The sequence below is a fragment of the Artemia sp. Qi Xiang Cuo genome, chromosome 17, assembly GCF_049724085.1.
Source record: "Artemia sp. Qi Xiang Cuo chromosome 17, ASM4972408v1, whole genome shotgun sequence".
Classification (NCBI taxonomy): domain Eukaryota; kingdom Metazoa; phylum Arthropoda; class Branchiopoda; order Anostraca; family Artemiidae; genus Artemia; species Artemia sp. Qi Xiang Cuo.
In genome coordinates, this window is record NC_142810.1 from 39,788,532 (window position 1) to 39,802,035 (window position 13,504).

At 37.2% G+C, this 13,504-nt stretch overlaps 1 protein-coding gene across 1 annotated transcript in view; it reads left to right on the forward strand.

Moving 5' to 3' along the window:
• Nucleotides 1–13,504, forward strand: part of Miro (mitochondrial Rho GTPase) — a 71,925-nt gene that overhangs the window by 18,978 nt on the left and 39,443 nt on the right. The window contains exons 3-4 of the mRNA XM_089103675.1: nucleotides 8,307–8,572; nucleotides 13,250–13,351. Coding sequence (XP_088959801.1) covers nucleotides 8,307–8,572; nucleotides 13,250–13,351 — 368 coding nt within the window. The remainder of the gene's footprint in view (nucleotides 1–8,306; nucleotides 8,573–13,249; nucleotides 13,352–13,504) is intronic.

Here is a 13,504-nt window from a genome sequence, read left to right on the forward strand (position 1 = left end):
TAGGGAGCCCGTCCCCCTTGATTCAGTTGCCCTGGCAATTGAGAAAAAAACTTTTATCACTTTACCATACATCCCGAAACATGGCGATAAACTTGGAAAATTTTTAAAAAAACTTAATCTCTCTGTTTCTTTCAAAACTGGACAAAAAGTTGAACATTTTTTCAACTCAGGAAAGGATAAAACTGACCCTGTACTGGGTAGCGGTGTCTACAGAATCCCCCTCTTGTTATTTTCTTTCCTCTCTGAGTTCCATTTGTTTTTACTTTTATAACTTTAATAAATCAAATTATATTAGCATTTTGATTACTAAATATCAGTATATGTATATTAAACTAACAATGCACAATCATTTTTTGTTTAATGGAATTCTTTACTTTTCTTTGAAAAACATATTTTGTGGAAAAAGTTTTTTTAATTAATTTATGTTCGTTTTATATTGACAAAGTCTTTCGAGGAAAAAGAAAATAATACTTTAAATCTTTTCGTTTTTTGAAGAATTTATAGTTTGGCCTGCTATTTGTATGCTGGAGAAAAATTTTCAGTAATTTTTAACAACATACACCCTTTTAAAAATCTAGACACAAATAGTAGCGTTAGTTTAGTTTCATATCTCCTCTAGTTGACCTGAAATGGAAAACTTGATACCATTCACAAAAAAATCTGTTTACTTTCTTTGATAGCTTGGATTCACTTACGCTATTTTGATTGGGTTAAATTTTAAGAGCACAAGTAGCCCCGAAAGTTTGAATATAATACCCTCAGTCGTTCTTGGGATACTGCTGAGATGCCTTATTGGGAATTAGCATTAAACAGTGCATTTTGATTTAATCTTATGGCAACATTTAGTTTTTAAACATAAAGGCAAATGAGAGGGTGGGCGTGGGAGGGTGATTAGTCTCCCTCAAATCACTTTCGACTCAGCCCTTTCTATTTCCAATCGAATGAGCCCTTTCGAAGTTCCTATGGCAACTCCTTCGATACAAAGTGCCCTGGTCTAAACAAAAACAACAACAAAAAATAATACATTATACCCACATCGATCTTTACTATAAAAATGTCAAGCCTTCCAATCGCTTTCGACTATTAAAAAGGGCCCTAGGCCTTTCGATTTCCAATCGAATGAGCCTTTTTTGAGTTTCTACGACAACACTTTCTATAATCACCTTATATACCCCCAGGGCATAAATTACAACCCTTCCCCTAAGGGCTGTGAGGGTGGTTGTCATCCTCTAAGACCGAATTTCCAGAACTTTAAACTACTTTAAACAAAATGGCTATCTCAAAATTTTGATTGGATGCTGCTGGGAAAATGGTGGGCGTGAGAGGGACGTTAGTCTCTCCAATCACTTTAAACTATGAAAAAAGGCACTATCCCTTTCAATTTCTAATCAAATGAGCCCTTTTGAAGTTTCTACGACAATGCTTTGAATAATAACCTTGTATGCCCCCAGGGCATAACTTACAACCCACGCCCTGAGGGCTGGGGGGGGGTTGTCATCCTCAAAGACCTAATTTTCAGAACTTTATGCGACGTTGAACAAAATGGCTATCTGAAAATTTTGATTGGGTGTGTTTTGGGGAACCGTGGGCGTGAGAGAGGGGTTAGTTACGCTCCAATCACTTTCAACTATTAAAAAGGGCAATAGCCCTCTCAATTCTGAACTGAATGAGCCCCTTTTGAAGTTTTTACGAAAACTCTAAATATATACATCTTATAGGTCCATTGCATATAAGTTACATCCTTTGCCCTGGGGGTTTCTGGCGGGTTTGTACTCCTTAAATACATAATTTTCAGAACTTTCAACTACGTTGAACAAAATGGCCATTTCTAAACTTTGATTGAATGTGTTTGGGGAAATGGTGGGCGTGAGAGAGGGGTTAATTACTCTCCACTTACTTTCAACTATTAAAAAGTGCAATTTCAATTTCCAATCAAATGATCCCCTTTTGAAATTTCTACAACAACTTTCTATATAAACCTTATATGCCCCCAGGGCATATCTACAACCCAGGCACCGATGGCTCTGAGGGGTTTAGCATCCTAAAAACATAATTTTCAGAACTTTCGACTACGTTGAACAAAATAGATATCTCAAAATTTTTGTTGGATGTGTTTGGGAAAATGGTGGGCGTGAGAGGGGGGTTTTTACCCTTCAATCACTTTCGACTATTGAAAGGGCTAGCACTTTCAAATCAAATGAGCCCTTTTTCAATTTTCTAGGGCAAAGATTTCATTAAAAACTTATATATCCCCCCCCCCGGGAATAACCCTTGCCCTTAAGACTGCGGGGGGAGTGTTCTAATCAAAGGTATAGTTTCCTGAACTTTGAACTGCGTGGAACAAAATGGGTATCTCAAATTTTGATTGGATGTTTTTGGGGAAATGGTGGGCGTGGAAGGGGTGTTTGAAGTTTCTACGACAACGCATTCTATAAAAACATTATATTCCCCAAGGGCATAACTTACAACCCTTGCCCTGAGGGCTGTGGGGGTGTTGTCATCCTCAAAGACATAATTTCCAGAACTTTCAACTGCGTTGAACAAAATGGCTATCTTCAAATTTTAATTGGATGTGTTTGGGGAAATGGTGGGCGTGAGAGGAGGGTTAGTTGCCCTCCAATCCCTTTTGACTATTAAAAATGGCACTAGCCCTTTGAATTTCCAATCGAATGAGTCCTTATTGAAGTTTCTACGACAACGCTTTCTATAAAAAACCTTATATGACCCCAGGGCATAACTTACAACCCTTGCCCTGAGGGCTTTGGGGGAGTGTCCTCCTCAGAAACATAATTTCTATCTGGAAATCAACTACGCCGAATAAAATTGCTATCCAGAATGTTTGATTCTTTGTGTTTGGGGAAAAGGTAGGCGTGAGAGGGGGTTAGTTGTCCTCAAATCACTTTCGACTATTAAAAAGGGCACTAGACCTTTGAATTGGAGTGCCCTGCTCAAAGGGCGTGGAAGGGGTGTTAGTTGCCTTCCAATTACTTTTGACTGTTAAAAAGGGCATTGGCCATTTCAATTTCCGATTGAATGAGCCCTTTTTGAAGTTTCTATGACAACGCTTTCTATAAAAAACCTTATATGCACCCAGGGCATAACTTACAACCCTTGCCCTGAGGGCTGTGGGGGAATGTCCTCCTCAAAAACATAATTTCTATCTAGAAATCAACTACGCTGAACAAAATGGCTATCTACAAATGTTGATTGGATGTGTTTGGGGAAAAGGTGGGCGTGAGAGGGGGGTTCGTTTCCCTCAAATCACTTTCGACTATTAAAAAGGGCACTAGACCTTTGAATTGGAGTGCCCTGCACAAAGGTATAATTTCCTGAACTTTAAACTGCGCGGAACAAAAAGGCTATCTGGAAATTTTGATTGGATGAGTTTGGGGAAATGGTGGGCGTGGAAGGGGTGTTAGTTGCCTTCCGATCACTTTCGACTATTAAAAAGGGCACTAGCCATTTCAATTTCCAATCGAACATTTTTGAAGTTTCTACGACAACGCGTTCTATAGAAACATTATATGCCCCAAGGGCATAACTTCTACCCTTGCCCTGAGGGCTGTGGGGGGGGGTTGTCATCCTCAAAGACCTAATTTTCAGAACTTTCAACTACGTTGAACAAAATGACTATCTTAAAATTTTTATTGAATGTGTTTGGGGAAAAGGTGGGCGTGAGAGGGGGGTTAGTTGCCCTCCAATCACTTTCGAATATTAAAAAGGGCACTAGCCCTTTGAATTTCCAATCAAACGAGATTTTTTGAAGTTTCAACGACAACGCTTTCTATAAAAAAAACAACCTTATATGCCCCCAGGGCACAACTTACAACCCTTGCTCTGAGGGCTGTGGGGTAGTGTCCTCCTCAAAAACTTAATTTCTATCTGGAAATCACCTACGCCGAACAAAATTGCTATCCAAAATTTTGATTGGATATGTTTGGGGAAAAGGTGGGCGTGAGAGTGGGGTTAGTTGCCCTCAAATCACTTTCGACTATTAAAAAGGGCACTAGACCTTTGAATTGGAGTGCCCTGCACAAAGGTATAATTTCCTGAACTTTAAACTGCGCGGAACAAAAAGGCTATCTGAAAATTTTTGATTGGATGAGTTTGGGGAAATGGTGGGCGTGGAAGGGGTGTTAGTTGCCATCCAATCACTTTCGGCTAATACAAGGGGCGAAAGCCCTCTCAATTTATAATAAAATGATCCTTTTCTGAAGTTTCCACGGCAACACGTTCTATATAAACCTAATATGCCCCTAAGGCATAACTTACAACAGTTGCCCTGAGGGCTGTAGGGGAGTGTCCTCCTCAAAAACATAACTTCTATCTGGAAATCAACTACGCTGAACGAACTTGCTATCGAAAATTTTTGATTGGATGTGTTTGGGGAAAAGGTGGGCGTTAGAGGGGGGTTAGTTGCCCTCAAATCACTTTCGACTATTAAAAAGGGCACTAGACCTTTGAATTGGAGTGCCCTGCACAAAGGTATAATTTCCTGAACTTTAAACTGTACGGAACAAAAAGGCTATCTCAAAATTTTGATTTGATCAGTTTGGGGAAATGGTGGGTGTGGAAGGGGTTTAAGCAGCAGTTCAATCACTTTCGACTATTAAAAAGGGCACTAGCCATTTCAATTTCCAATCGAACATTTTTGAAGTTTCTACGACAACGCGTTCTATAGAAACCTTATATGCCCCAAGGGCATAACTTACAACCCTGGCCCTGAGGGCTGTGGAGCTTTGTCATCCTCAAAGACCTAATTTCCAGAACTTTCAACTACGTTGAACAAAATGGCTATCTTCAAATTTGTATTGGGTGTATTTGGGGAAAAGGTGGGCGTGAGAGGAGGGCTAGTTGCCCTCCAATCACTTTTCTATCACTTTCTTAATCACTATAAATGCCAATCACTTTTCTTAATCACTCAAAAACATCATTTCTATCTGGAAATCAACTACGCTGAACAAAATTGCTATCTAAAATTTTTGATTGGATGTGTTTGGGGTTAGTTGCCCTCAAATCACTTTCGACTATTAAAAAGGGCACTAGACCTTTTAATTGGCGTGCCCTGCACAAAGGTATAATTTTCCGAACTTTAAACTGTGTGGAACAAAAAGGCTATCAGAAAATTTTTGATTGGATCTGTTTGAGGAAATGTGTGCGTGGAAGGGGTGTCAGTTGCCTACCGATCATTTTTAACTATTACATACATCATAAGCCATTTCAATTTCCAATCAAATGAGCCCTTTTTGGAGCTTCTGCGACAACGCTTTATATGAGTTCATTATATGCTCTACAGGTTTAATTTCAAATCATTGTCTGGAAGGATGTGAGGAGGGGGGGGGGTTGTAAATCTCCAAGAAAAAATTACTAGATCTATCAAATACGGTTACCAAAATGGCTATATTAAAATTTTTATTTGATGTGTTTGGGGATAAGATGGGCGTGAGAGGGGGGTTAGTTGCCCTCCAATCACTTTTGACTATTAAAAAGGGCACAAGCCACTCCGATTTCCAATTGAATTACCCCCTTTCGAAGTTTCTACGACAACTTCTTCGATACGAAGTGCCCGGGTCTAAAGGGAAAAAAAATAATATATTGTGCGAACATCGTTCTTATATACCCCCAGGGCATAACTTAAAACCCTTGCCCTGAGGGTTTTGTGGGATTGACCTCCTCAAAAACATATTTTCTATCTGGAAATCAACTACGCTGAACAAAATGGCTATCTAAAAAAACGCGTTATATGAAAACCTTATATGCCCCCAGGGCATAACTTACAACCCTTGCCCTGAGGGCTGTGAGGGGGTTGTCATTTTCAAAGACCTAATTTACAAAACTTAAAACTATGTTGAATAAAAGGGCTATCTCAAAATTTTGATTGAATGTGTTTGGGGAAAAATTGGGCTTGATAGGGGAGTTAGTTGCTCTCCAATCACTTTTGACTATTAAAAAGGGTACTAGCCCTTTTAATTTCCAATCGAATGAGCCTTTTTTGAAGTTTCTACGACAATGCCTTCTATAAAAACCTTATATGCCCCAAGGGCATAAATTACAACCCTTCCCCTGCAGGCTGTGGGGGAGTGTCCTCCTCGAAAACATAATTTCTATCTGGAAATCAACTACGCTGAACAAAATGGCTATCTCAAAGTTTTGATTGGATGTGTTTCGGGAAATGGCGGGCGTGGAAGGGGTGTTAGTCGCCTTCCAATCACTTTCGACTATTAAAAAGGGCACAAGCCACTCCAATTTCCAATTGAATGGGCCCTTTTCGAAGTTTCTACGACCACCTCTTCGATACGAATTGCCCTGCTCTAAAGGAAAAAAATAAATAATACCTTGTGCCAACATTGTTCTTATATGCCCTCAGGGCGTAACTTAAAACCCTTGTCCTAGGGTCGTAGGGGAGTGTCCTCCTCAAAAACATATTTTCCATCTGGAAATCAACTACGCTGAACAAAATGGCTATCTCAAACTTGTGATTGGATGGGTTTGGGGGAATGATGGCCGTGGGGGGGGGGGCTTGTTGCCCTCCAGTCGCTTTCGACTATTAAAAATGGCATTAGCTTTTAAAATTTCCAATCGAATGAGCCTTTTTTTGAAGTTTCTATGACAACGCCCTCTATAAAAAACCCTTATATGCCCCCAGGGCATAACTTACAAGCCTTGCCCTGAAGTGAAGGCTGTGGGGGAGTGTCCTCCTCAAAAACATAATTTCTATCAAGAAATCAACTACGCTGAAAAAATTGGCTATCTCAAAATGTTGAGTGGTTGTGTTTCGGGACATGGTGGGTGTGGAAGGGGTGTAAGTTGCCTTCCAATCACTTTCGACTATTAAAAAGGGTACAAGCCACTCCAATTTCCAATTGAATGACACTTTTCGAAGTTTCTGTGACAACTTCTTCGATGCGAATTGCTCTGCTCTAAAGGAAAAAAAAACACATTGTGCCAACATCGTTCTTATATGCCCTCAGGGTATAACTTAAAACCCTTGCCCCGAGTGTTGTGGGGGAGTGTCCTCCTCAAAAACGTGTTTTCTATGTGGAAATCAACTACGCTGAACAAAATGGCTATCTCAAAATTTCTAATGGATGTGTTTGGGGGAATGATGGGCATGGGGGGGGGGGCTAGTTGCCCTCCATTCACTTTCGACTATTAAAAAGGGCATTAGCCACTCTAATTTCCAATCGAATGATCCCTTTTCGAAGTTTCTACCGCAACTCCTTCGATACGAAGTGCCCGGATATGGAAACAAAAAAAAAATAATAATACATTGTGTCAATATCGTTCTTTACTTAGGCAGCCCTATTGTGCTGACTATGATCTTCCCCAAATTACCCAAAAATCAACTTCCTGGCAATTTCGTTCAAAATATTGTCATTAAGAGTAAGATTTGCCAGGACTAGAGGAGGATTTAAGGTCAACAGCTATGGTTATTCTCTTAAAGGGTTAAATTTATATTTTGTATTATTATTATACATAACAAACGTAATATAAATCTTATGGCGAACCAGGATTGCAAAGGCTGAATGCCCGAGCTCATTATTTATGAAGGGAGTAGGCCAGAGCAAGCCAAGACAGTTGACAAAAACCTAGCCAAGCTATATTTTTTGCTAGCTAAAGAACCAGAGGCCTTCTGCCAATATGTATGTAAGATAAAGTGTTTATCCGTGTTTTTTGTATGTATACTGAAAAATTAACTAATCGAGCTAGAAATAGGAAATTTATGGGGATTTTGGAGACATCAGGAAAGCTAAAGGCTGCTAAATTTTGGCAAAATTTAAGCTAAAAAACAAACAAAAAAAATAGATATGTGACACAATAACAAGCTTGTAAGGGCCATATATCGTAGCTGCCGACTGTAGCAGATAGAGACAGGTGATTTCATGTTATATATGAGGACTGAAGGGTCAAGCTGCCTACATCTATGAGGGAGACCACTCAGGCTGTACTTGATATGGCCAAAGACCAGGAAAGCAAAGAGAGGGGAGACAAAAAATGACGTTTTGCTAACAGGTCGTAAGCTGGCTTTTTAGGTTTCTCTGGATCATCTGAAGATTGAAATGCAATTAAAAACATTATCTGTATCAGTTGATGTGAAACACCATATCATTATTAGCTACTCCAATCAAGCATTTGTGATGCTTGATTTTAAAAACGTAGTTTCGGGTTCAATGAACTGTGTAGTAGTATACTTCCATCCTGAAAAGAAACTAATGATGTTTAGTTGCTACCGTACAATCGCTACAGGACGCTCTATGTTAGTATCTCTTTTAATTTTTGTTCCTAATTTCTTTACTTTTTTTAAGCTGCTGAGCAGAGTCAGGATGAGCTCATACAAGAGGTTAAACGCGCTGACGTAGTCTGCATTGTTTATAGCGTAGATGATGAAACAACTTTGGAAGCAGTGACCTCTAAATGGTTGCCATTCCTTCACGACGTTGAAAAACAAAATAGTCTGAATGTGAAGCCTGTTATTTTAGTTGGTAATAAATGCGACATAGTTGACTACTCTACTTTTGATGCCGTGATGCCGATTATGAGTGAATACCAAGAAGTTGAAACTTGTATAGAGGTAAAAAAAAAATATATTTTGAGTTAAAGAACTAATCAGGCTTGCGTTTTGATAGTTTTTAATTTATTCTAAAATGTGTTTCTTTTTCTGAAATCAATCATATTATTTGGGATTCTTCACTGACTACTAATCATTTTTTTTTTTTTTTTTCAGAGGCTAGTCTCTGAAACCGGAAGTCGTAAAAAGTTTGGTAAAAACCTCGTTGAGTTTTCTTTGACCATTGATTAGACCTCACTGTGAGGGTCATTTGTTTTCAAATTAAGCACCTTTTGTTTGTTTTTTTTATATATGTAGTGCAAACGCATTGCATTATAATAATAAAAAAACAGTTTCGATACACCCTTTTACTATCTCATCAAATGTTATGTGATGATGGTGCCTTTCATTTGCAGTATCTCCGTTAAAATATGAAGATGTTTCCTCTTTTTTAAAGAAACTGGAATCATGAAAGCTAAACTGGAAATAAATTCTATAAAATATTTACAATAGCCATTTTTTTTTCTGTTAAGGGTTTATTGGGTTGTTTTGCTCCAGTACGGGTTAATATCTATTTGTTTTAAATTTTTATTTTACCATTGTTTAAACTCTAATTTTTCCATCATGTGCAAGGAACCATTTCTTACAGACTTTTTTTTCTTTTTTTTTTATTTGAGTTAGTGGTATCTTGGAAAAAAACTTTATAAGAGCATTCTGCAAAATTAAAGTTAGTGTATTTTATAGAAAAAGGTGATGTCGAAAGCTTCCATTACATTTTTTTTTTCTTGTGTTAAATCCAAAGGACAGAAATTTCACAAAAAGATCCCATAAGATTTAAGACAAGTCTTAACGTAAAAACTGTGGCTGCTTGAAAGAATTGTGAATGAATTTTTAAATCCAGTGTGGTAAGTTGTATTAGGATACTCTTTCTTTATTTTCTTACCTGCTTTGTTTTTTCTTCTGTTTAAACTTATGGGCTTTTCAGTCAAGATTATTTAGCCCTCTTCCTTATCTTTATCTTAAAGTGGAGCGTGGTTCTGTGACAACTTACTGCAGTATTTTCTGAAGTAGCTCCTTGCATTTAAGGCACTGGACTATCCCTGTGCGTATTTTGACTTCAATACTCTTTGGGGGTGTGGCCAACCAGGCTTTTAACTGAGGGTGTTAGGTGGTGGTGTTTGAGGCACTTTAAAAAATTATTTTGTAAAGAACACTAAATTTGGTGTCAGTATTTTCAAATAGGCAATGGTCAATAGTTTCAACTTTTTATGTTGACAAATCTGCCATATGGACATGAGGGGATGAGGCCAGTTGCATTTGGTGGTAAGAGAAAGTCTGCATTGAGTTTGCACAGAGTCTATTGTACATTTTAAATTGAAATTTTGTAGGCAACGGGGAAAACTTCGGTTTATTAGTTGTTACACGAGCCTCTGATAATTTGCATTGAGAGATATCTCTTAGGTGGATGGGACTCTTACTTTGCTGGACTATATTAAGCAAAGGCTTAGCTATTTCATCTGCATGATATTTACCGATAATACCCGGTTGGCTAGGAATATAGTAGAGGTACGTCTTTATACCCTTAGAAGCAAGTGAATCTGCAAGTATTAGACAATGAAAAAGTTTGTGATACCTTGGATGTGAACATATCAGATCAGATCAGGGAGAACATGGGTGCCATTTCATACCTGTAACCACACGTTCCTTCAATGCTAAGATAAATAAAAGGATGGACTAATCACAACGCAAATTAAGACGGAGCTTTACGTAGCTTACGTAAATCTCGACCTATTATTTTTGATGTATATACATTTTTTCATCCTTTCCCCATTTAGTAAAGTGTCTGTGTCTAACTTATATTGTGCGGCCGAATCTAGGAACTCGATGCTTGACATTCAGTCTCAATAAATTAGAATTATATTTTCTAAACTAGAACCAGACGGAAAATTATGCACAACATATTCCAGGGCTATATTTATAGCATTTATTTCAGCTGACATAATGCATAAATTATCAAATAGTTTCTCAACAATTATAATATCAAGGCAGGGAAGATATGCTTCAGATGTGACCTTATTACCTATTATTGAACCGTTAACAAAAATAGGGAAGTTCACCTTATTTATAATCTTGTCGAATTTAGCAAACTTTTTATGCACGTCCTGGAGGGAATTAAGTACTTTTCTCCAACTCAAGAAATGGGTGTTTAGGAGGGTATCTAGTTCCATGGGGATGGGGGGGGGGGGGGTCTGGAGTAAAGTGAGAGCAATAGACCCAGTGTCACATTCATAAACTAATCCTTCAAATACGGATGCATTCCTAAACCAGTTGTGCAGAATGCGTGATGTATTAGCTTCAGTTTTTGAACAACTTTTAATTAGGAGGACATTTTTTTTTTTCGATTTTAGTTGATAAACCACTCTCTTTGTGCTGAAACTTGGTATTTGTGGATATTCTGGGACCAAATATGATTCGAATTGGGTTATTTTACCAGTGCTGTATAAAAGCAGCCCATAATCAATTTGATACCTTATTTTGGCTTTGTAAAACTAAAGTAACATCTTGTCAATACAGGCGCAGGATGTAGAAGTGGTCCTATTATTATTTTTGTTTTCTTGTAGTTTTTGTTTTTAATTTACATAGTTTAAATTTTTAATTTTCCTATAGTTTTAATTATTCTATAGTTTCGTATACTTTTTTTTTAGTTTCTGAGCGACATAAATTCTTCTTGCACTTTGTTACTGTAGTGGTGATGTGACATTGCTTCTTACAACTTGCACTACGCAAGTTAAGATGAAACCTTGTTTAATATTGGTAAACTAAATTAATAAGTAATTTATGAGGCCACATTGGCTGAGCACGAAAAACGTGAAAAGGTGGAACAATGAAGGAAACTTTGTTTTGAAGGTTTGTGTTGTTATATTGTCCTGAGGATTTATGCTTGCAATGTGGACGATTGAGCGGAGGTCTCAACCAAAATATTTGTATTTTTCTCTATTTTTTCACTGTTTTGATTTGCCATCTTTATCTCCGTTGTTGTATGTTTTCTCGTTTTCTCAGCTAAATTAATCTATTTATTAAACCATTCTGCATGCGCAAACTCCTTAACTTAAGCTCTTGCTTTGTAATTTTACCATAATAGGTAAATTGGTCACCTTGAGTTTGCAAAATTAGCAAATGGTTCTAAATTAGCAATGCTCAGTTGCAGAAAATTGATTTCGTTAGAATGAAACATACGGGATTTAATGCTCAGAAGACCTTTAAGAAGGGTCTGCGTGGTCCAGGTTTGGAATACAGAGCTATTTTGAACGCGGAGCAAAGCAGACTCTTCAGTCTGTCCGCAATGTAGTGGACAAGGTTGTTGTGGACAAGGAAGGAAACACTCTGATGGAGAAGCGAAAAACAAATCAAAATATCTCTGAATACATGTTGGAAAAAAGGACCAGGTCACACAGAAAACCCCCTTCCTGCTAGTGTTGACTTAAAAAGTCTAATTTGTAGAAAAAAAAACAGTGTTGGTAAATACGAACTTTTGCCGTTCTGGAAAAGTTACAAGATCTGTAATTTTTTAGTTGACAGTACTGACGGATAAGCTCTATTTGCTCTGCAGAAAGTTGGCTTTAGGGAGTGATTTCCTACGATGTCTAATTTTAACCCAACTGGATAATACAAGGAAAGTGATTTATAAAACTAAATGTGTCTTGGACTCAGATGAGATATAAAATAAGTATTAATGTGGAGTTTAAATAGCAATTAACAGGAAAGTTTGTGGTAAATGGAAATATCGAAAAAAATGTACTTCTGAAAATTTTCGGGTGCAGGAAGAATGAAGGATTCCCCTTAATTTACCCGTTATATCTTTTGGTATAACGGGTATACAAGAATTCGCCTTGAAGAATCCCTGTTCGATCATGTATTAACCTAACTGGACAGAGCGACGGCAAATGAAAGAAAGTGCTTTCCATTAAAACAGACCCCATTCAGTTGGTGTTTGAATGGGGATTGTTTTTTCTTCCAATAATAGTTTCTGAAAATTCATTCCAAATAACAAGCATTTACTTGAATTTTTCCTTTCGATAAAGATTTTTTGTGCTATTCTTGATGAAATTTTTGAAGTCCATATTTTGAAGAAAATATGGAGAATAAAAATATAAACAATAAATGAAAGCTTTAATTTTATGAAGAACAATATCAAATAAGTATCGAAAATTTAAAATAGTAGGTTTGTTTAATTTTCTTTTCCTTCTTTCAATTACTTGGTCGATTGTTTGGTTAAGTGTTACTAATTAAAATTTTTATGACAAAATCAATTTATCGTTTTCACAATTTGGATAAGTTAATTCCAAAACAATACCTGTCAATGAAATAACCGCCTCTCCTTTCAATTGAATTGGCTCGTTTTACATAAACTAAAAATAACGATTATAATTCGTCATTTGACGATAAAGTGAAATTTCAAATTATAATTTTCCTATGAATTAACACCACCAAAAATGAAGGTTCATTTCCTTTTTGGTTTCTCAACTATTTCTGATTCCTCAAAATAAGACTCTAGAAAACACGAAATCCAAGATTATTTTTCCTACGTGATCTACATATCGGCCAAAAGTGTTTTCAAAACGCTTCCCCTTCTGTGTATGTCCTACATCATGAGTAACTAGTCAATTGCAACAGTTAAAATGTAAAGCTATTCATTTTCAGTGTTCTGCAAGAACGTTGAAGAACGTTTCCGAGCTATTCTATTATGCTCAAAAGGCAGTTTTGCATCCTACTGCGCCTCTTTACAATGCAGAAGAGAAAGATGTAAGTAACTTTTGTTTTTGGGTTTCGTAGGATTTCACTTTAGTCCATTTTTCTACTATGAATTCTCATAGTAGAAATAAAGATTTGTGAATACTGAAATCCCTAAAGGACTAAAATAGAACACCTTATTTGAAAAGCCGAATCACAGATCTT